We start from the raw sequence: 23,313 nt of genomic DNA on the forward strand, positions 1-23,313 counted from the left end.
GTACTTATAGCGGTTGGTCTTCGATTATCGAGTAAATTGCTATTTTGGGTAAAAATGTTAAGAATACCATCCAATAATAAACGCATACGGTTTGTATACAGGAAACGTTGCAAAAGAATACCAACGCTAACTTTTTACTATGTTAACTATTAATTAAAGAGAACTATTACCAATTGATAAAAACTACATGAATCGATTAAGCACAGTCGACTTTTTGTGTACTGTAAGAAAAATTACAATATTTATTTATATCTCTATAATGAAACGTTTACTGTCAAACTTTACGTAACATATTTTCCATATCGGAAAAATGATTATTCCATTATGAAAACATTTATACATACGAACGTCACCTTCGACCCTATTTAGATAGAAATGTCTGATTATAAAATACTTGGAAAAAGAAGTGCAATTATTTGATAACACGATTTAATAATACACATGTCTCGATATTAATTATCTCTGAGAAATTCAGGTAGTAAAATATTTCAAGTGCAATCTTTGAATTGCTAAGTCTCGGACGCGTCTCGCCAGCTCGGATCTGAATAAACAGTGAGTGGACAGTGTTTTAACGTTGCCTTAGTAGCCCAATATCTCGCTGTGACTTTTCGAACACACGAACCTCGATGCTTCTATAAATTCCTTGTTTGGTGAAATTTTTCCACGACACGGAGAAAAAACGAAGCTGCTCTTCAATTCTTAATCCTGTCCGTACAGTATACAAATTATTTAAACCAACAAGGATACTAAGGTTAAAAGTCATACGTATCAAGCTCCATCGATAATAAATGCTTCGTCACGGTACGCGAGCAACTGGAATAATATATAACACGCAGGGACAAATGAAGGAAAAGAGTGTAATTATTATGTAATCTCCGATCGACAATCGGGAAATAATTTTCGAACGAAATGCAGGACCGTTGGTGATCGTTTCCTGTGTAGTACAATCTGGTAAATGAAAATCGTATCATTACCATTTCTAATGCAAATTATGTTAACGTGATGGCTCAACACGTGGCATCCAGGACTATATAAACTAGCCCATGTACCGCACGATTCGTTTCTCGTCTTGGACGTTTACTCGGTGCAAAGATGAGGTACACGTTATTCTTCTTTATAGTCGGCCACCTGTCGGTGATACGGTGTCAAAGATTGACCGATGTCGTGCAAACCGACAAAGGTCGCGTCCAAGGTAGAATATTAGAGACCGCTTGGCATTCGATGCCGTATTCCGCATTCTTGGGGATTCCATATGCGAAACCGCCCGTAGGCAGCCTCAGATTTCAGGTAAGACTCGTGACGCAAGTGTCCTCCGGCGATTAACCACGTGATCGAACGAAACGTAATCAACGGTAGGAGTCGATCGATTTCGTCACTTGAATGCGGGGTAAGAACGTTCGCACGAAAGCGGGAAAATCACTCTGTCCCGATAGAAGGACGAACCGAGTGCAACGAACGAGGTCCGAAATTAATTATCAGATTTTATTTGCACGTTCCATTATTTTTCTATCCATTCGAACATAGGCCCCCGTGGAAACCGATCCATGGACAGACGTGGTGAAAACTATAGATAATGTTCCCCCGTGCATGCAATACATCGGTGTTGGACCCCTCGGACAGGAAGATTGCTTGTACCTTAACGTTCACACCCCTACGGTAAGCATTCTTCGAATTATACCATGTAATGGAACCATACTATGCTATATATATATATCCTATTTATCGCTGCATTCACGAAGCTTCAATGATATTTTGGCCAACCGAGACCTCGACACGAGACACAATTTCCATTTTTTTAACGACAAAAACAATTTCTCGGTTTACAAGGACAAAAAACACCATTTCACTTGAAAGCGGGGTAGGTAGAGGTTTTTATACCGTGCCGAAATCGAGCCTTGTGCGTCCAGTTAAAAAGAGGTGAACGGTTACGCGATAAAAGCGTAATTTTTCCGATTTTCAGCGACAAAAAACACCGGTTTACTTGAAAACGGGGTAGACAGAGGTATTTATCTCGCGCCGAGGCCGAGCTACACGCGTTCAATGAAACAGGTGAACGATATGCATTACGTGCACTCGATGGCCAAAACTTCGAAGCGAAAAAGAACTTGTTATGTTATTGCCACGTGAGTCGGGTTCAAAATGAATACAATACGATACTTTGCAGATGAATTTCACGAACATCGAGACCTTGAAATCGGTGATGGTTTGGATATACGGCGGTGGGTTTCAAATAGGCACCGCTCATCAAGGTATATACGGGCCTGACTTCATCCTGGAGGAGGACGTAGTCTTTGTCAGTCTCAATTACCGTCTCGGTGCTTTAGGTACTGACAAGTATCATGAAAAAACTAAACAGGTTTCTAGAGCCGCTAAAAATAAACGATACCTGAGAAAACGAACTTCAAGAAGCTGGAGTTAACCTTGAAACTTGACTTACCGTATCCAAAAAAAAACGTATTACATATTTTTATCAGCTCTGCAAACCTCCACAGAGTTTCGTGAAAGTAGAAAAAACATTTTCCCACTCGGTGAAATCTCTCGCGACTCGGATACAAAGCGTCCGAGTGCCCACCCCGCTTTCAAGTCGCGCGAGGTCATTTGTTGCACGTTTTTTCAAGGATTTCTGGCCTTGAAACTTCCCGGAGCGCAGGGTAATCAAGGTTTGAAGGACCAGAATCTCGCGTTGCAGTGGGTGCAACGCAACATCGCCAAATTCGGAGGCGATCCTAACCAAGTGACGATATTCGGCGAGAGCGCTGGTGGCGCGTCCGTGGGATATCATTTACTGTCATCGAAATCACATGGTAGGGATGCTCACGCCGTTCATGCAAATCTCGTACGAGTCGTGAACCTGATTATGTACTTTTTTTAATTTCAACGTTCACGGAACGAGTCTCTTAGGAATCATTAAGTTGTTCGGAAAGTCATTTCGTTTTTTTTTTGTTTTTTTTTTGGTGAAAATGAAACCCGATATCTTTAGAGTCTATAAACATTTGATTAAATTATACATTCTCCGTTTAAAAAACAAAACGACTTTCCGGATCACTTAATAATTCCTAAGAAACTCAAGATATAAATTCTAGCTAACGGTTGTTTAACCTCTTCGCAGGTTTATTCCAGAAAGCAATCAGTCAAAGCGGGACCCCCATATCACCATGGGCGTATCAGGCACCAACCGATGCAATTATCTATGCTCGTAAACTAGCCGAGAAGCTGAACATTGTTGCCAATAATAACGTAGAGCTACTGATCGCTTTGAAGCAAGCTAGCGCAACAGACATCGTGAATGCAGTCGGTTCTATGACCAGTTTCCAATTGCCGGTATTTTTCCCCCAATAAAGTCATCGGGAAAATTGTTTTCCAAGTGTCAAAGGTGTGCCGTTACATTCTGTATTCTTCTGTTAAGATGCACTTCTCGTTCTTACCGACGATCGAAGTCGATTTAAAGCTCAAAAATACTTTCCTGGAGGACTGCCCCATAAAGTATCTTGTTTCCGGGAACTTCACTCGTGTCCCCACAATGTTGGGTTACAATACAGACGAGTCGAGCCTGTTCATAGCAGGTAAGTGTACCCCTACTGCTGGTCCAGTCGGTTAATTTGCAAATTTGCATCGTCCAGGTTGTATCTCCCAAACGTTTAATTTAAAAAAAAAAAATAAAACATCCACGGTATGTAAACTTTTTGTTCCTCGTGGGCATTTCTGTGAGACTGGTCGCTTCTTTGTTCGATGTTTGCATATACTTGCAAACGTAATTATCGGAATTTGTGAGATCTAATTCAGCAGAAAAATTCTATCACTGATTGAGCCAGCAATGTGTGAGGTTATGTTCAATTTTTGTGCGCTACTCTGACGCTCTGCTTTTGTACCCTCAGGGTTTGATATAGTACGACAAGAAGTGCGAAATATCTTACTCTATATCGTTAGGTGGATAGATCCATTTGGTACGATCAGTTTCATCATAAATACGGTCAACTCGTACACGAATACTACCCTGTACAATATGATAAAGGTAGTCTACTCTATGCGCGTCTGACACGTTACAGGGTGAAAGTGAAAGATCGTTCCCGATTTATCCGCGTGCTACTTTACCCACCGATGGTAACGCATACCCATTGATACCGGGACCGATCTTTCGTTCTCCCTAGAATACATGCTCGCGCGCGTTTCACGATACTCAATATTCGTCCCTTTCAGCCAGCAACGTTACATGACTTCAGCGGACTCATCGATCTCATGCAGAGGTTACTAACCAAATACAACGACGACGATTCACCCGTTTACTATTACCGGCTGTCGTACGATACGAAGAACAATCTGCACAGAGCACTTGACTCGAAAATAGACGGTAATTTATTCAAATCGTGTAATGTTTCAAATAAGTAATAATTATATTCGTTGATTATTTTTCATATACGACGAGCTTCCTTCTCGAGTGACCCAAATATCAGGTTGTTCGGAAAGTCATTTCGTTCTCCAAAATAGAGAATATATAACTTAATAAAATGTTCATACGCTCTAAAAAAATCGTGTTTTATTTTCACAAAAAAAAAAACGAAATGACTTTCCGAACGATCCAAATATATTTCCCTCGGCGTGCTTCGTTAACGCATCGGTAACGTTCGTTTCAGGCACGGCTCATACCGACGACCTCGATCTGTTATTCCATATAGGATTAATTTCACCCACCGATCCGAGCGAACCTTACAACGTGTACCGCAAAAGGGTCGTTTCGATGTGGACGAATTTCGCTAAATTTGGGTAAGAAACACGATACGAAGTAAACCCATTCTTGTCCCCAATTTCAACGATGTATTATTCGAAAAGTCATTTCGTTTTTTTTTTTTAGTGAAAATGAAACACGATTTTTTTATAGCGTATAAACATTTTATTAAATTATATATTCTCCGTTTTGGAAAACGAAGTGACTTTCTGAACAACCCAATATTATTTTTACAGGAATCCTACGCCCGCGAAATTGTTTTCGGTCAACGACCAATGGTTACCATCGGGACGCGAAGGTCTGCAACTGGATATAGGAAACGAGTTGTTCGTGATGACGAATCGTTCACTCCCTCCGGACGATCAGTCGTACATGGAGACCTATTTCGATATGTTGCCGTACTCTAGCGTTTGTATTTCTTATACTTCGAAGCTCTTCGATCCATACGAATAGAACGCGGTCCGCGACTTTTGTCTGTAAAACGTGACCCATTGAAGTGGATTCACCAAGTTTCGTCGAAAAAGTTTGACACACTGCCGCTATTATTCAGCACGATTAATTATGCCGACTGAACGTCAGTCCTGGGTACGATTTACTTGGACGGTCCTCTGTTCGCTGCAATTGTACACTTAAATGATGAACGATGAATGTAAAATCACCTCTAGTTTGAAACACTAGTTGTCAATACATTGTAAATAATATACGATAAGACTTTTGATATTGCGGTGTAGTTTTAATATTATATGTATATATATTGGGTTGTTCGGAAAGTCATTTCGTTTCTTTTTGGTGAAAATGAAACACGATTTTTTTTAGAGCGTGTAAACATTTTATTAAATTATATATTCTCCATTTTGGAGAACGAAATGACTTTCCGAACAACCCAATATATATAATACAAAGTTGGTAGTCGTAATAACGATAGCTCTAGAAAATCAATTTCACGAGCAATCTTGGTTCGATTGTCTTTCGTTTTGTTCATAGATACTCGATTCATTCGCAACATCAACTCTACGCTCACACACATATACACAAATCATATTGTATCAAGGTTTCGCACACAGTTGTATTGTAGACCGATAAAAAAGTAGACAACGTATACAAAAACGACTCGCACACGTCATATGTTGTTCAACGACTATAGTAACGCAAAGTTAGGCGCCAAGAGTGCAATGTTCGATCATGGACCGCCTACCGTGACTTTTTATCATCCTCCCACAATACCTAAATTACCACCATCCAAATTCCAGCTTAAAGTTTACAGTAACGATCATTTCGGTTCGTAGAGTGCACTTTAGATTCATCGAGCACCGGTATAAAAATAAATGATAATCGTGGAAGGAATTCACAATAATAAGAACCTGTTTCGAATCGTTATTAATGTTGTCTCGATCACAGACAAGTGTACAAAATTATTGATCCCCGTACGAGCCCCCAAATAATTGTTGTACTCGTGCGGTGTGTTCATGTATATTTAAGTACATTAAGTATATTATAAGTTACAGTGTCATTAGTATTAGACGTGGTGTTGGCGATTAGTTTCGCTTTTCACTAAACATAGATCAACCGTGTACAAGACTAAGCTAATCGTCTTGATGCCCTTGGCATGTGTCTTTATCGTCTTTGTCGCTTACGTCTTTTACTAGTCTTTCGTCTTATTACGTCTTTTTACCCAGACATACTATTACGTACTCTTCTTTCTCACTATGACATACTGTGTCATTCTACGACATACTACGTTATACTTCTCGAGACATACTGTGGACATACTGTGTCAAAAACGTTCCTCTCGCACCCTATATAGCCACGCGCATTAATTCTCTTTCGTTCTAATCCTCAGTGCCTCTCACTTCAGACATTCGGTCACGTTCGACCATCCTAATCGTTCGTCTTTTCCAAACACTCCTCATTTCCTCCACGTGTATTCCCTTTTGTCCTCGTGCATTCACACGCTAGGTCGTCTCGCAAGACCCCCTGTAAAGGGATACTCGTACCTTCCACGAAACCTAGCGAAGAGATGGGCGCCAAGTGTTCACCTTAACGCAGGTCTGTTCGCACGCGTTATCTCTTCTAAGCCTGCGCTCGAAGCAGACCCAAGCGGACACGAAAAATCCGATACCACATTAATGAAATAATAATATTAATAAAATACGTATTCTTCAATTTAATAGAATATTCCTCCGGATGAAAAAGTCCAGTGTTTTTCACAGGATGACGCAAATTTGTTTTTTGTTTCGTTACGTTGTATCGTAAGCATATTATTAGTTGATCATGAGCGTATCAAACAAAATAATGCGATGGCATTTATTACGATTCAGAGACGTATAAATTATCCGTTTCGTTGTGTTACCTGTCCTTGCACTTTTGAACGAAGGGAGTGTAAAAATAATATTGATCTTTTTCCATTCAATTTAAAAATTATCCAATCTATACGAAGCGTCAACGTATTCCCCCGATATGGTTTACTTGACGATTCGAAATACGAAAACGAGATTCATTTCTCTCTTCTAGAATGTATCGTCGTTTAAAAATTAACTTTCTACCAATAATTATTATTCACGAGGATGACAACAATACCGATACTATATATACTTAATATATATATATATATATGTAGAGTGAAATATATGTATAGGAAAATATGCCTATTCCTCTACTATAATATATATATATATATATATATAGTTAACTTGTATATAGATATTATATATACTTAACTTGACTTGTTCCCTGCTCCGTAGAAAAAGGAGGTAATCACTAAAAGTTACCGCGTAGCGAATATCTCCGTAGAGAATATACTGACTCGAGTGAGGTGGCACAATGAATGAATCTTTATTCGCCGGTCGGTGGTTTATATACATGGTTTTTGATTATCGGTGAGCCTGGTGTTTGGGTTACGCGTTGATCTTATCGGAGTGCTTGGTGATCCTCACAATACCAGTACTGAATTACACTTTCAAATCTTCACTGCGCAATAATAGCATCGTGATACTAATATATACAAATACATATAAACATCCAGGTACTCAGGACTATATAAACCGATCTATGATTACGCTAGATCTTGTTACGCGGACGAACTCGATAGAACGATGAAATACGCGCTCCTACAAATCATTATGCTATATGCATTGACGGTAAAATGTCAACATTTTACACAAGTCATCCAAACTGACAAAGGCGACGTTCGAGGTAGAATATTACCGACTGCATTTCATTCCATGCCTTACTCGGTCTTTTATGGTATACCCTTTGCCAAACCACCTGTTGGAGACCTCAGATTCAAGGTAAGATTACCAATAAGTATTCAGAACTTTGGAACGAAATTTAGAACAATAATTCCTCACACTTCTGATCAATTTGTTCGTGACTTCTCTTGTTTATCACAAGTGCACTGTTTCGTATCTGTATCGTTTACTAATCTTACAAAGAGTCTAGTGTAGAATCGAAAAACTTAATACTCGTCATTTCGTTAGCCAATATACTGATAGTATATTCTGTATATTATCATTTATATCCATTTACGAAAAATTGATTAGTAAAGTTAGTTTGCACGTAAATAGTATAACATAACATTTCTTGCCTCAGAAATTGTTAATAGCGTCGATTTTCAGCCATTTCCATCTGTTTACATAATTCTTAGATACACATTAGTATTCTCGCGCAAATAACAGTAGGTAATTACTGAAGGAAAAAAGAATGCCTTGAGAAAATTTAAATAATACGAACAACTGCATGTAATCGCGATGAAAAAAGTCGTCGAAAAATTTATTGCAAAATAACATCTACCTTGAACCGGATCTGAATCGCGACTTCCTCGAAGTGACCGAGGAAGAGAAATAAGTTTAAATTTAAACAGTGTAAAAATAATATTGTGTACACATAAAGCTAGAAAAGAATATTAAATCGTACATATATATTAATTACAAAAATCCAGAAGAAAATAATTAGATTATCATTAACCATTGTTTAGATTCAATTTTATTTCTGTTCTTCGAACTCCCTTAGAGGTCGTAATATCATAAAAGTATCGTTTAGAGTAATCTTCAAGACGAGCTTGAGAGGATTCTTTTCGTCGCCCCCCCCCCCCCCCCCAATTTCTCTAGTTTGATTATTTTCACATTGTTCGAATTTATTCATTCGCAAATAAAACAGAATCAGCGGCGAAATGAAAAACGTTATTAAAGAATCTCACCTTAAAATGAAATACCAGATTTTATTATGAGTAGGACCCTGTTGAAGCAGATCCATGGACCGATGTGAAAACTGTAATACGGGAGTCTTCTATGTGCACACAATATTTGAATATTGGTCCACGTGGAGAGGAGGACTGTCTGTACCTGAACGTGTATACACCTGTGGTGAGTATTCTCCGAACGAAAATAATATTAACAATTCTAACTGCAGAAATGGTGTACCGTACAAATATACTAGGTTGTTCGAAAATATACCAAGTTGTTCTATATCTGTCGTTCGATAAAACTTATTGTACAATCTATTACACAATATACTCACTTTACTCAATTTTTGTATTATTAATTACTCTTCTTCCCGAAACACTTGTTCACATCGTGTCGAGTACAATTTGAGAAACGTTACGTCGTACTGCGTTACAATATTTCACCAATATCGTTGTCACTTCGTCTAGGCTCGAGAAAGATACACTGCACAATCGTTCCAAAATTCAATGCACGAAAGTGTCCCATTCTTTCTATGCAGTTGGACTTCACCAACATCACGACATTGAAGCCCGTGATGGTCTTGATACACAGCAGTGCCTTCATAACAGGAAGCAACGCGAAGAATTTACAGGGACCTGACTGGTTCATAGAGGACGATATAGTCATGGTCGCCATGAATTACCGTCTTGGTCCTTTAGGTATTATATAAAATGTCTCGATACAATGAAATTAGTCTTCGATCATACAATTGGCCATCTTCGAATCAAAAGAAAAGAAACACAATTTCATATCCAGAAATCGTACAGTTCGAAGTAGGTATCTATTAACAAAATCGAAGATTAATATAATATAATACTATTGACTGTGTCGATAGAAATTAATTATAAGCCCAAAGTTCTTGAACTGTACCTGCTCTTTCAGGATTTCTGGCGTTGGGACTACCAGATGCATCGGGCAATCAAGCTCTGAAGGATCAGAATTTGGCCATGCAATGGGTGCAGAAGAACATCGCCAAATTCGGCGGCGATCCTAATCGGGTAACTTTATTGGGTATGAGTTCTGGTGCCGCGTCAGTGAATTATCATATGTTTTCGCCAAAATCGCGTGGTAAGATAACTAAAAAACTCGTCTCGTGTGTCCAGACGTTGCCACCACTCAACGAACATTTCTTTCCAGGTCTGTTCCATCAGGTTATCATGCAAAGTGGTACTGCATTGTGTCCATGGGCATACAAGACACCAACGGACTCTCTTTCCGAAGCTCATCTGTTAGGCAGAAATATGGGTATCTATACTTGGAACGCCTCGGAGCTACTGATCTCCTTGAAGAAAGCTGACGTGGTGGATATTGTTAACGGAGCCATGATCATGAACAATTTACATTTACCGGTACGATTTCAGTTACCATTTTGAGCAACGTGCACGTATAATTGGAAATGTGTGTTAAAGTTACCGATCAACATAGCGTTCCTACCAACATACGAAACTGGAGCTGATCCGGAGAACATCTTCCTGGACGATTGTCCTCTGTCGTACTTCAAAACGGGGAACTTCACTCGCGTGCCTACGATGATCGGTTACAACACGGAGGAGATGATTCTGTTCATAGCAAGTAAGCGCAAATGCTACGTCGACAGCTAAAACAATTTCGAAACCGTGAACACTGTTTTCGAGAGAGAGAGTACACTTCGTAGAGAATAGCAACGATACTTTCTCGTTCGAATTACGAACGTTCGGAATACTTGCAGTTTGAATATCTTTTGTTCTTCCTCTCGAGGTCTAATCACTATTTTGCACGTTGCAGTAATAGATGTAGCACGACAGATGCTGAACCAGTATACTCAAACCTTTATCAAGACATTAAAGTGGATAATTGATCTGAGCAATGTCATGAGTTTCTTGAATTCGTATACTTACGAAACTATACTGAATATAATAGAGGTAATTCATCCGTTATATAATTAAACTACAATTATATATATTCACGGACGTTTCGTGAGATGTACACATACCCTCGTTTAAACGCGCACGCTTGAAACGCTTTAAAGAGGGACGGTAGCGAATTTGTTCCCGCGCAACTTGCAGACTTTCATATTTCTCGCTATCTTCGTGACGGTATTATCGATCGAGCAACGAACACGATCATACTTGGACTACTTCTTCTTACATTTGGACTTATTTTTAACGATTCATTCATCGTTGTGATATTCGTGAAGCTACAACGAAAAATATAAACATTATTATCCAAGAACGTGAACACGTTAGGTTTTATCGAGGTACAAACGCCACGTTATAACGAGGGTTTATTACAGAAAGTATTGCTTGTACAGTGCGAATAAATTTGAAATGTTAATCGATCTTATCTGGACAAGACCAAGTGAACATTTCCATTTGTTTGGTAAGACGTCTTTCGTCACTTTCAGACGTCAAGTGCGTATTTTATGAGAGTGCCTATCGATCTCACGCAAAAGTTACTAACCAAAGACGATGGCAACAACCTTATGTACTACTATCGGCTATCGTACGACACGAAGTACAATTTTCACAGATTACTCAATTCAAACTTACACGGTAACTACCTCGATAATTCAAACTCTCTAACGCAACTCGTATTTTTCAACTTATCATTGTCCGTGCTGTGCTTGACGCAAACCTCCGATGACGATTGTTTTAGGCACATCTCACATCGATGATCTTCCTCTGCTGTTCCGCATAGAAATGTTCACACCTACGGACCCAGACAACTCGTACAATTTATATTGCAAAAGGATCGTCTCGATGTGGACGAACTTCATCAAATACGGGTAAATAAATTCGTAATTTTAAATAACAATTTGCGTTATTATATACACAATATCTGCATACTTGCCCTCGTCCGTAATTACAGTTCCAACACTACCAGGTAGTCACTATCATCAATAGATGAAAAAGATTTTCTTTCGTTCAACGTCCTCGACTTGCCAAACGTCAAATTTATTCTCTCAGAAAATGGAGGAGAATTCTGAGAGAAAGTATTTAATTATGTTCACAGGAATCCTACTCCACCCGATTCCAATATGAACGACACACATTGGGAACCATCGGGGCAGCAGGGTTTGCAGCTGGATATCGGAAACACACTGTTCACGATGAAGAACCGTTTATTATCTTCGGACGATGAATTGAATCAGAAGTTGTATTACGATACGTTGTCGCAAAACGCAAAATGCAAACATTGATCGAAGCAGGTTTCTAATAGACATTCTCTGGGCTCTATGAATGCAAGACAAATTGCATTTGACATTGTTACTGGTCCCTTTCGTTCAATGGCAATCACTGCAGCGCATATTCGTTCGGTACGCGCCTAAGGAGATGGCCCCTGAGCGAATGGAACCCGCCGTAACTCCAAATGCAATCTTCTCGGACACGTACAGTAGATACAATCCGAATAAGCGAGTAGTTTCGTATTAAAAAATCTGTAAGTCGAAAGAAGACAAATTAATTCGATGTACACAGAGTGCGACAGAATTGTACAGGTACTTGAATATCTATAGCATTGCTATAGAAACGAATTGGTGCAAATTTTGTCACTGAGATTCGACATAGATTAAAAGAGACATTGAATGCTCCATATAATGTGTATATTACTGAAAAAAATATTATCTTATAGATAATTCAATGTCTCGATAGAATATTTTGTTTTATGTATTCTACGTAATTAAGAAATTACCACACTTTTAATGTGTCCCCTTAATCACCTTCGGGTACCAATTAGATGTAATTATATCTATACGCCTTTGTTACAACTCAAGGACACCTAACGAACCTAATAATCTATAATGACGATACACGTAATTAATAGATAGTATATTAAATCTATCTACGAAATACTTGGACAGATAAAATTCACTTACTGTGTAAACGTAGGAAGAAATATCACAGATCGTTAAAAGGTTTAATTAGCTTCGTCAGAAGGTCCAACCAGCTTCATCGAAATGCCTAACTAGTTACGCCAGTAAAACACAGGGACACTCGCCTACGAAGAACACGTCTCGTTCAAGAAGAGTCGTTACCTACTACGAGAATTCAAGAGTACCTAATGTAGAATTAAAACAATCGATACTTAGCCTTTTGTATAGCGAATGAGAAACTGATCCAATAAATAAACTGTTTCGATAATCTATGCACGTTTGTGGGACCGATCGTGTGACATCCGGAGCACAGAGATGCGTCCTGAGATGGAACTCGTTTTATCACATCGTGGTCTTATTTCGCAGCTCGTTGTGTAAATATTTTCATTGACCAACGAGCATTCGTCGTACGTGACAATAACGCTGAAACACGACGCGTAATGTATACCAGGCCACCGAAGTGTACCAACGAGGGACATTGCTGATAACGCATTAAGTTGACATAAAATCGCGAAAAGCGCAATAAGTTGACACAAAATCGCGATAATTTCGCAAGGGACACCGCACGCATTGCCAAGGTTCGTTTCGTGCAAGTAGATTTACCTCAGAACGATTTCTCGGCGCGTTAACGGAACAATGTATCCCAGAGTATGGCTCGCTTTCACGGTGTTGGCATCATCGACGCAGTGTCTGGTCGTATGTATACGCGAAACACCCGTGGTACGTACCAGTGTGGGACCTATTCGTGGCACAATATTGCGCACCGTATGGAACAGTCACGAATACTCATCCTTCAAGGGAATCCCATACGCAAAACCGCCTACTGGCAACCTCAGATTCAAGGTAACGCAGAACAGGTACACCGATATACAGTTCGCGGGCCGAAAGAACGCATCTGAAGGTCAACCGATCTTCTTCTGTAAGACACTCTTAAGATCGATTACTCTAGACTGTCTCTTTTTTTTTTAATGTTCTTTGAATTTTATAGCGCCATATAATATAAATCTATTTACCCTCTATGTTATGTACTATACGTGAATATACGTACTTCGCAAATACACAGATTCAGAGAGGAACAAAATTTTATTCGTATAAAAGATAACGAACAAAACCAACCTGTAGCGACTTAAATGGTTAAATTTTTATTCGTTCATTGCGACGGATAAAATGTTTCCCCTTTGTTCGTCGTTCGATACTTTTATCCGGATGAAAATTTTACAGACGCTATTAAAGGGCTAGATGCATTCTTTCGGTGCGCGAACTGTACTTGACAATGAAGCTTGGTCCTCGTAAACGTATTTTGAAATAATCATCGCAGCCACCAGTGCCCGTGAAACCATGGAAAAAAACATTGAACGCTTTCCACGAAGGAAACGTGTGTCCCCAAATAGACACATCCTCGGCCAATTTAATCGGGAGCGAAGATTGCTTGTATCTGAACGTGTTCACTCCTAAGGTAACCATTGGTCGTAATTGTACTTTCAGTATCGATTGGCAAAAGCAAAGAGAACTCTGGAAACTCCTAAAACGAGAAAAGAGAAAGTACTATGTACATATAGCCTTGTGGAACTGAGTAAACAAATAAGTAAAAATCATGACAGACGCAGTTCGAGGATCAGCTGAATTCAAAAGCAGTGATGGTCTGGATACACGGTGGGGCCTACATGGCTGGATACAGCAACGCATCGTTGTACGGGCCTGATTTCTTCCTAGAAGAGGACATTGTTCTAGTCAGTTTCAATTATCGCCTGGGTGTTCTCGGTACATTCACTTTTCTCGTTTCGAAGATACAATAAATATTGGATAACTGCGTGAAACGATCTACGGTACAACTGTCGTTTAGTTGTCCAATATTTATCGTACTTCTCGTTTAAGACAGACGAGCTTACAAAGCGATCGTTCGAGTTTCTAGGATTCCTATCGCTGAACCATCCGCGAGCTACCGGCAACGCTGGTCTGAAGGATCAGAACCTGGTGTTGCAATGGGTACAGAACAACATTGCTGCGTTTGGTGGCGATCCGAGACGGGTGACAATTTTCGGTGAAAGCGCTGGCGCTTCCTCGGTGGGCTTTCACACGTTGTCGGAAAAATCAAGAGGTGCGCGTTCGATTTTTTTCGAATAACGAGAACTATATACACGAAATCAAAATTTATGTACATTTCATTGTTACGAAAATGTCAATGGATCGACGATGCTCTCCCCGTAAAAATGAATCCGGACACCACCTCTTTCGAAGGGACACGTGTCCGTGGAATTCAAAAGTCGTTCGTTTTATAAATAATTTTATATAATTGAAAATCATCCGAATAAGATCGTATTTGGACTCAGTTTCATCGGAAGAAATGAATAGTGTTATAAATTTTTTTTTCATTTTCACCGGTAAGCGTTAAATTCGATCGCGTTGAAGAAATACGAATAGAGGTAAGGATGATTACTTGAATACGGGGTAAAAGTTGTTGCTTGAAAGCGGGAATCACGATATCTACTAATTACGTCGCGACTCTGGAATTTCGTAAACTTAACATGTTCTTTAATCAGATCTGTTCGTACGCTCGATCAGTATGAGCGGGTCACCTTTATGCCCATGGGCCTATCAGGCACCTGAGGAAGCGATTCAACATGCTCGCGACCTTGCCGCTCTTCTTGGTTTCCTGCGGAAGGATAAGACCGGCCTACTGAACTTCTTTCTTCGCACTCCTGCGCCGGATATTGTGATAGCATCAACGAACGTGGGTTTGGTAATAGCATTAATCGCCCTTGCGTCTTTTAAATTCTTTCGTAGCTTCTTGAAGAAAAAAAAAAACGTTTTCGGAAGAGAATACCGTCTTACTAAAGAAGAAAGGTACTGCAAACAGGCTGTATAGAATGCCCCTGACTAAAATCCGTCTTTTGGAGTTTGATCAGTTTCCTGAAACAGGCATCTATTAGAATTAAATTTAAAAAGAATATTGGATAAAATGTTTTTGATTATACACGACTATGAACAGCCTATTGGACTATTGTCTCTAATTGTGGTTTCGATTTTTAAGCTTCAAACATTTCCAGGATATTCTACCGTTCCGACCGACAATAGAGAATCCAAATATCGTGCCTCATAAGAGCGTATTTTTGACGGAATGTCCCATAACGAAATATCAGAGTGGCAAGTTCAATCAACAGCCCATGATGCTTGGTTACACTAACGACGAGATGCTCATGTTTCTGGGTCGTGAGTATCACAAATATTTCTAACAAGATCACCATTGTCAAACCCGGTCGCTGCAGATTTCATAAATGCTTCCCTAAGAGAAAATTTTTAAGATACGATTCACTATCTATTTTAGTGAACCTGTCACACAGAATCTTAGTCACATCAGATACATAGAAACCCAACAGCGTTAGTCATTAGTCATGACAGATAAAGGGCTGAGCATTATTAATACTTAATACTACATTATTTTTACATCTTACAGCTGCATTTAGGCCTATAAATATAACAGAACAGATCAAAAAGTTTTTAAATGACACTATCAAACAAAACAGAGGTACTCTTGATAAAGCCATGGACCAGCTCATGAAACTTATAGACAGAGTTTCTGAAATGAGTATTGAAGAAATAGTGAAGGTACAGTTGTTATTCTCCATAATTTAAATTACCAGAAAGAAGAAAGAAAGTTCTAATACATACAGATCCTGAAAGCACTTAACTATTTATAGTTATTATCTCAAATACTTAAATTAGAATTTGATATGTTAAGATGCAAATTCCTAAATTGTTACATCTATCTCTCGAAGAAAAATATTTTTTCTTCATAACTGCCTCTTGGTGATCCAATATTGTGATCCATAAACTCTAAATCATTATATTCATCTTGTGAGCTTCTATTAAATAATAAGGTGACTAAGGCACTTATACTTAAAACCAAAAGAAATGCTTGTATTAATGAAAAAGTTTCTTATGTCACTATTTTAAGAAATATTTTTGCATGTGCTCTAAACTTTTAAAAACCTATAATAGTTATTTCTCTTTTGCAAGATTTTGAATATCTAACATCTAAAGGAATTGGTCCATTTTCTGACTATCTGCAAAAATTTATGTTCTTTACAGATTACAACAGACCTCTTTTTCAGGGGTCCCATTGACTTGACTCAGAAATTGTTGGTAAAACATAACCAAAATTATTCTGTTTATTATTACCAAGTATCGCAACAGACACAATACTCTATGCACCGATTAAACGGCAATCCTTTAAATGGTATGTAGTCCTTACAATTGTGCACTAATAAAAAATAACATTAGCTACTGCTTTCAATAGTAATGAATACAGTAATCAAAGAACCTTAAGACAGGTTTAACTACAATAAGTTGGAACTTTAAAAACTGAATCAAATTTAAGATATTTTCTCATGAAAACAATTAGACATACCAATTCTCAAAGGTTGATCCTCAACTCACACCGAAGATACTTTCCTGTGTATTACAAATTAATATTACATTAAATACTGTAATTTATTTTAGGAACAGCCCATACGGATGATATTGGCTATATATTTAATGTGGAAGCATTACATGCACCTACTGACCCCACAGATCCTTTCAATCAATTTCGAAAAAAAATGGTTGAATTATGGGCTAACTTTGCTAAATATGGGTATGTTACAATTCAACATTGTAAAGAAAAGGAGAACTTTGTAGATCAATTTGTAGAGTATTCAATAAATATTTTACTTTTTCCAATGGCATTGAATAATTGAAACAATAATATCTTTTGAATAATATAGCATGTTTTTGATTAGTAGGCATCCAATATGATGATTTAACAAGTTCTTTTGCATTACTACCATAGTTACATAGACATTTGTGTATTTTTTGTATTGTAGAAACCCAACACCAATAAGTTTAAAGAATGCTTCATTCAATGTGGTCTGGGCAGACTCTGGAGACTCTGGTTTACAATTGGATATCAATGAAATGTTCACTATGCATAATCGCTTAGTCGATCAAAAGACTGAGGATTATGAAAAAGCTCTGCACATTATTTTGGCACTTATCAGTGCTTGCAGACACAAACTGGTGAATTATAGAAATGTATTTTAATAGTAATCTGTGAAATTAAATTGATTTATAATTATTTCGTGACGTAAAGAATCTTTGAATAATTGTAATTTTGTTAGTCGTTACGAGCAATAATATTTGAGATATTATGGAGGTTAGAAAATTAGAATAAACGAAAATAAGTAAAAAAAAAATAAAGAAATATGAAAATCGAAAGAAAGAAATTTAATTTAATATTTTATTTCCATCATGTACCACAATTATATTGTTTTATTTATTTATCTGTAGAAAATGTTAGGAGACCAACAAAAGTACAATTATTTGAAGTCTTCTAATATCGTTACACTTATTTTTTGGAAGGGAAATCTTCTTAAGACTTCCCCCGAAGAAGGGAAGGAAGTATGGGATCCTCGCCTCCGAGTACGAAACCTACTTATTTAATTTCACAGTGATCCCTCGTGAGCAGCGGTATAACATCTGAGGTTTCTTTTCGTGTAGTGCAGCAACCGCAATATATTTTACATACTACTATAGATCTATCTTATACCTTGTTGTGATCATACGGAGTGGATCACAATATACAATCAGAAGAAATCTAACTAAACTGACTAATCATTTACGATATATAATTACGCGGGTAGTTTGAGGTTATTGACAAAGCATTAAATTAACTACCAAAATGATAACATTACTGCGACATTGTGAAGCCAGCACTATTCAAATAGCTTCAAAAATCATGAAACTTTCATCATCATTTTGTACAAATTCCAATATTGATAAGTTGTCCAATGATGAAGAAGGTACTATAGCTATATTCAACTACTACACCATTTTTTATAAACTTACCCTATTGCTTCAAAATATGTTATCTTTTTTCTAAATTTCTTTCATTATTATTACATTTTATATTTATCTTTTTGAAACTTATAACTCTTATTAATAATCATGTTTTATGTTTTCCATCCATAGAATTTCGAGTATTGGAATTAAACAAAATTCCTAATATAAAACAAAGAAAAAAATCTGTAGTGTTTCCTACAAAAGGCCAATACAGACTTAACAACATACCAATTGATCAAAATTGGCAGTCAGTTTGGCCGAATGCACATACATTTCATCCTGAAGTTGTACCACTTCCTCTGCGACAAGGATATAAACATAATAAAAATCCACACCCAAAGAAGTATGGAAATGCAGAACTTATGAAAATTCCAAACTTTTTACATCTTACTCCACCTGCAATTAAAGCCCACTGTAACGCAATAAAGAAATTCTGCACTGAATGGCCAAAGGATTTAGAAACAGATGAAGCATGTCAAAAATACTTTCCTATTGACATAATTACTTCCGATTATTGCTATTCCTCTCCTTCAATAAGGGAACCCCTTGCTAGAATAGCGAGTCTAAAAGTAAAAGTATCTTCCTTAAATTTAAATACTCATGCTAAAGACAAAATGCTTAGACTAGTGGATAAAAGATATAACTCTAAAACAGACATAATAACACTAACTGCTGACAGGTGTCCAACTAGAAAACAAAATTTGGAATATCTGCAGTATCTTCTTAAAGTTTTATTTCATGTATCTTGTGTAAGTTAATAAGCAATTTGCTAAATATTTCTTCTAAATGAGGTAAAACAATTCACTTAAAATTTATATCTATACAATAATATTACATATCATTTTAGCGTTTTGAACCATGGGAAGAAGAAAAATCTTTATTAGATATGGAATACTACGACTGGGACAAAAACAAAAGCCGGAACAATTTAGTGGCTATGTATACATGGCCAAATTCCTCAATCAATTTTGATTACAATAATATACCACATGTAACAGAATATAAGACTGCAGTTTCAGACCTAATAAATAATGGAGAAGATCATTTTTCAATCAACAAATACAAAGAAGCTGTTAAAAATGTGTTAAATCTCAAAGAAAACAAAAATGTAGAATAAAAGCAAATAAGAATATTACCCATTTTATTACTTTATCTAATATAGTTTTTAATTTAATTGTTATAAATCGTTTGCATGAAAAAATTAAGTGAAATTTTATACATGTTCTCCATATTTAGTCTTTGAAATAGTTTATTGAAATACTGCTAACTGAACACAAAGGAATAAAGTTACATTTTTCAAATTCTACTTCAATAATATAATAATCTTGAATACATTGCAATTATTACTTTTATCATTATCTTCACAAAATGAATTCTAAATAAATACGTCATTCTATATAAAAATTTGTTGTACTTAGTTTAATTACAAATATATAATATTTAGTCAATTCTCTTAGTATCTTCTTTGTTTGAACATATTATATATACATATATATATTTACATACACTTTATTCGCTACTATACTATCAAGGTACACGAGACGAAGATGAAGCTGGAACGAATCTGAAACCATATGTAGTTTTCAGTTATTTGAAGAAAAAAAATACATCTCATTACTGTATCAAATTATGATACATACATATTCTTTAATTTTAGAAGGTCACAGAAATGTTTTCTTCCTTCAAAGTATGTTACAGTGCCATAAAATACTAGTCTACTGTCATTGTAATTTACTTTACAACACCAATCTGATACAGATTATATTATTTGTAGTAATTGATATTATCATTTTTATATACTTATATACTTCTTTTATATGTTTTTACATTTATATTGTATGTACTTCTGTAGAAATACAGTTATTTTATACTTACTTTTTTTTTCCATTTGGTTTCTGATATGGATGAGTGGTCATTAATCCACGCCTTTCTTTTTCTCTTACTACTTTCAGTGGTCCATCTGTTACATCCATATCAAGACAATTCTTTTTAAGTTTCACTACTTTCAGTGATTCATCTGTTACATTCATATCAAGACAATCCTTTTTAAGTTTCGCTACATTCAGTGGTCCATCAGTTACATTCATATCAAGACAATTTTTTTTTAATTTCTCTACTTTCAATTTATTTAATATTGCAATACTTTTTGCACTCATCCCTACATGTGATTTTTGCATATGATTATTTTCTTTTGCCCTGATTCCCTTTGTAACCAACAAATTTCTATGTTTTGGAGTTAATTTTTTTAGCTGCTTCATAGGAGTTTTTATAAGAATTGCAGAATTTTTGTTAGAAAGAACTCGCTTCTTGGACTTTTCCTGCATACAATTTACATTACTGTGTCCATCAGTATTTTCATTTGGTTCTTTTGTATCTTTGTTAATAGTCGTATTTAAATCTCCTAGCAATGTAATAGTTGTATCGTATGTTTCAAAGTCACAGTTAGCTTCTGGATAAGATGCATTAAATGTTGTATTTATAGCTTCATTGGTGCAATTATTTTGATTTTGATTAACTGAAGAACATGATGTATATACTGGTAAATTACTATTGAGTGGATCTATCAAATGAGATGTGCCTAGACAAGTTAAATTGTAAAAGTGTTCCTCATCATTGATCGTTTCTATGTCTGACCATTTGATATTTCTTACCCCCTCCAATAACTTAATCAATTGTTTAAATTCTTCTTTCATTGAATCCGTCATTGTTCCATAACCTCTCATCATGTTATAATAATTTTGTAACGTTGAACTCATTACTTTAATCATTGCATGATAAGACTGTATTTCACATTGCTGAAGATTACTTACTTTTTTTGCATGTTCATATTGTTGCTGCAATCTGGCCTGCTTTATTTCACATGTTTTTAATACAATTAAATCCTCTAGGTTTTCGAGTTTCTTTAATTTTATTTTGTCATTTAGTTTTTGTAATTCTGTCTCTATTGAACAAATTTCTTGCCATGCTGATTCCATTTGTACTTTTAAGGAATCTCTTTGTCTTTCAAAGTAATGTAAGGATTTATTAACACGCAACTTACCACTAGCATTTTGTTCTTCAGAAGTAAGTACATCAACAGCTGTTGTCAGATTGTGTAATCTCTCATCTGCTGCTTTTTTGTATTGAATTCTAAAGCACAATATTTTGTGAGCACTTTCTAAAGAGAGGATCTTTTCGTTTAGAACCTTTTTTTTTTGAAGAAGTTCAATTAATGTGTTCCTAATTGTTAATATGCACTTATCTTCCTCCTCATCAATTTTAGTATCTCTAAGCTCTGGTAATATATGTGTTGAATCACTTTCTAAAGCTGATAGCTTCTGCTTCAGATAGTTTATCTCCTTCTTCTGTTCTTCTACCATTTTTATATATGCAGTTACATGCATTTCACAAGATACAATGTTCTTCTTTATATGAGTCTTAATATTTTTTGCTCTATTTGCATATCTTAAGGTATTGTAGGTATCTTCGTAACTAAAATTAGAAGGTGCAATATTAGCTATCATAATGGTCTGACAATTTCCACCCAATGAATCTTTCAATAAACGTGTCAATTTAGAATCTCTATATGTTATATGTTTTGCACCAGCAGCCAAATTATTGATACAATTTCCAAGAGCCAATAAGGATTTATTAATATTTGCACCTTCTTTGAATCTTGCTCCTTTACATCCTGTGGCAGTAGCTCTTTCAGATCCAGCTAAATCAATCATAGATAACTTAACTTGTCGCACTTGACCATCCAATCTGTTGGTAATGTTGATATAAACTTGAAAGACAGCATGGCTTCTACTACTTTCTTCATTTGCATCAGTGGGATGCTGTGTGCGATTTTTATTACCTTTTGTTAAAAGTGTCAATAATTCTTCAGCGTTGTGAATTGTAATTACTTTAAGGCCAGCAACAATTACCCCACATCTTCCATCATCTCGTAATTGTAAAGGTCCCGATTTATGTAGAAGATCTTGTACATTTTCATTATAAATTTCTAAATAAGTTACACCCAAATTAAATTCACGATGGCCACCTTGCTTTTCTATTTGAAAAAATAATTCTGCCACTGTCCGATATGTAATACCAAGATCTTTGCTACTGCCAAGCATTGTATGAGTTTTCCCAGCACCAGTTGCCCCATATGCAAATACAGAACAATTATAACCATCTAAGAGACTAATAATCAAATCTTTAGTACTTCCTTTAAATACATCGTCATTATTAGATGACATATCAAACACTTTATCGAAAATGAACTGTAGCTCTTTATTTTGTTTTTTAAGTAAGTCTCGACCTTTCTGAGCAATGCCATGATAAAAGAAAGGATTTTCCTCTTCTTTTGGATCAAAAATTAACATTTTTTCATCGACAACCTTTATGACAGCTCTGCAATTGCTTTGGAGCTCACATTGGTTCTGTGGTCGAATTCTTACAATTACCTGAATACTTGTCTGCGAACCAGTCTCTGTTTGCACTGATGAAGTTGTGCTTTCACTAGTATTTAGTTTCATTCTATTAGTAGAAAGTTGTGCTTTTGTAAATTTTTTAACTTTATTAGGTGTAAATGCTTTCACCAAATCCCTCTTATTAAAAACCATTGCAAATTCTATTAATTTACACTTAAAAATACATCACAAACCGTTGACGGGTAT

At 36.5% G+C, this 23,313-nt stretch overlaps 3 protein-coding genes and 1 long non-coding RNA gene across 5 annotated transcripts; 2 read left to right on the top strand and 2 right to left on the bottom strand.

The window, feature by feature from the left end:
• The first annotated feature begins 1,058 nt into the window (after positions 1-1,058).
• Positions 1,059-17,887, top strand: LOC143148407 (uncharacterized). Its single transcript, XM_076314710.1, has 49 exons — positions 1,059-1,287; positions 1,525-1,656; positions 2,165-2,324; positions 2,619-2,804; positions 3,110-3,321; positions 3,407-3,563; positions 3,876-4,012; positions 4,198-4,348; positions 4,632-4,761; positions 4,960-5,175; positions 5,221-5,346; positions 5,708-5,794; positions 5,868-6,001; positions 6,122-6,147; positions 6,203-6,210; positions 6,285-6,327; positions 6,400-6,483; positions 6,528-6,585; positions 6,680-6,753; positions 6,895-7,167; positions 7,465-7,535; positions 7,665-7,694; positions 7,746-8,010; positions 8,953-9,084; positions 9,443-9,602; positions 9,826-10,011; positions 10,081-10,292; positions 10,353-10,515; positions 10,708-10,844; positions 11,327-11,474; positions 11,578-11,707; positions 11,935-12,119; positions 12,169-12,315; positions 12,399-12,418; positions 12,782-12,799; positions 12,846-13,015; positions 13,160-13,167; positions 13,245-13,289; positions 13,350-13,371; positions 13,441-13,636; positions 14,112-14,249; positions 14,395-14,554; positions 14,706-14,891; positions 15,334-15,533; positions 15,841-16,003; positions 16,248-16,399; positions 16,883-17,030; positions 17,294-17,426; positions 17,656-17,887. Exons 1-49 carry the CDS (start codon positions 1,093-1,095, stop codon positions 17,870-17,872), a joined length of 6,531 nt encoding a protein of 2,176 aa, XP_076170825.1. The 5' UTR covers positions 1,059-1,092; the 3' UTR covers positions 17,873-17,887.
• LOC143148613 (uncharacterized) lies at positions 8,830-16,400 on the bottom strand. Its single transcript, XR_012992536.1, has 4 exons — positions 14,683-16,400; positions 14,397-14,502; positions 9,814-14,315; positions 8,830-9,724 (listed from the first exon to the last, which is right to left on the bottom strand). It is a non-coding gene; the product is annotated as an uncharacterized LOC143148613 (long non-coding RNA).
• Positions 17,888-18,074: 187 nt separating the features above from the next.
• Mrps35 (mitochondrial ribosomal protein S35) lies at positions 18,075-19,962 on the top strand. The gene is made up of 3 exons (XM_076315094.1): positions 18,075-18,630; positions 18,800-19,419; positions 19,518-19,962. The coding sequence occupies exons 1-3, from the start codon at positions 18,510-18,512 to the stop codon at positions 19,785-19,787; spliced, it is 1,011 nt and encodes a 336-aa protein (XP_076171209.1). The 5' UTR covers positions 18,075-18,509; the 3' UTR covers positions 19,788-19,962.
• Positions 19,908-23,283, bottom strand: LOC143148600 (kinesin-like protein KIF18A). 2 transcript variants are annotated; one of them, XM_076315083.1, is made up of 3 exons: positions 20,546-23,259; positions 20,311-20,419; positions 19,908-20,234 (listed from the first exon to the last, which is right to left on the bottom strand). In XM_076315083.1, exons 1-2 carry the CDS (start codon positions 23,257-23,259, stop codon positions 20,407-20,409), a joined length of 2,727 nt encoding a protein of 908 aa, XP_076171198.1. In that variant the 3' UTR covers positions 19,908-20,234; positions 20,311-20,406. The 2 variants fall into 2 exon arrangements, with proteins under 2 accessions (XP_076171198.1, XP_076171199.1); XM_076315084.1 differs by lacking the exon at positions 20,311-20,419 and having other exon boundaries at positions 20,546-23,283.
• Positions 23,284-23,313: the final 30 nt, after the last annotated feature.

The sequence above is a fragment of the Ptiloglossa arizonensis genome, chromosome 6 (genome assembly GCF_051014685.1).
Source record: "Ptiloglossa arizonensis isolate GNS036 chromosome 6, iyPtiAriz1_principal, whole genome shotgun sequence".
Taxonomy (NCBI): Eukaryota; Metazoa; Arthropoda; class Insecta; order Hymenoptera; family Colletidae; genus Ptiloglossa; species Ptiloglossa arizonensis.

Coding starts and splice junctions, on each gene's coding strand:
- Mrps35 (XM_076315094.1), top strand. CDS start 18,510: ATGATAACATTACTGCGACATTGTGAAGCCAGCACTATTCAAATAGCT. Junction 18,631..18,799: donor GTTGTCCAATGATGAAGAAG/GTACTATAGCTA, acceptor TTCCATCCATAG/AATTTCGAGTATTGGAATTA. Junction 19,420..19,517: donor TTTTATTTCATGTATCTTGT/GTAAGTTAATAA, acceptor ATATCATTTTAG/CGTTTTGAACCATGGGAAGA.
- LOC143148407 (XM_076314710.1), top strand. CDS start 1,093: ATGAGGTACACGTTATTCTTCTTTATAGTCGGCCACCTGTCGGTGATA. Junction 7,168..7,464: donor AATCTATACGAAGCGTCAAC/GTATTCCCCCGA, acceptor CCTGCTCCGTAG/AAAAAGGAGGTAATCACTAA. Junction 10,516..10,707: donor GATGATTCTGTTCATAGCAA/GTAAGCGCAAAT, acceptor TGCACGTTGCAG/TAATAGATGTAGCACGACAG.
- LOC143148600 (XM_076315084.1), bottom strand. CDS start 23,259: ATGGTTTTTAATAAGAGGGATTTGGTGAAAGCATTTACACCTAATAAA. Junction 20,235..20,545: donor AAACCAAATGGAAAAAAAAA/GTAAGTATAAAA, acceptor ATATGGTTTCAG/ATTCGTTCCAGCTTCATCTT.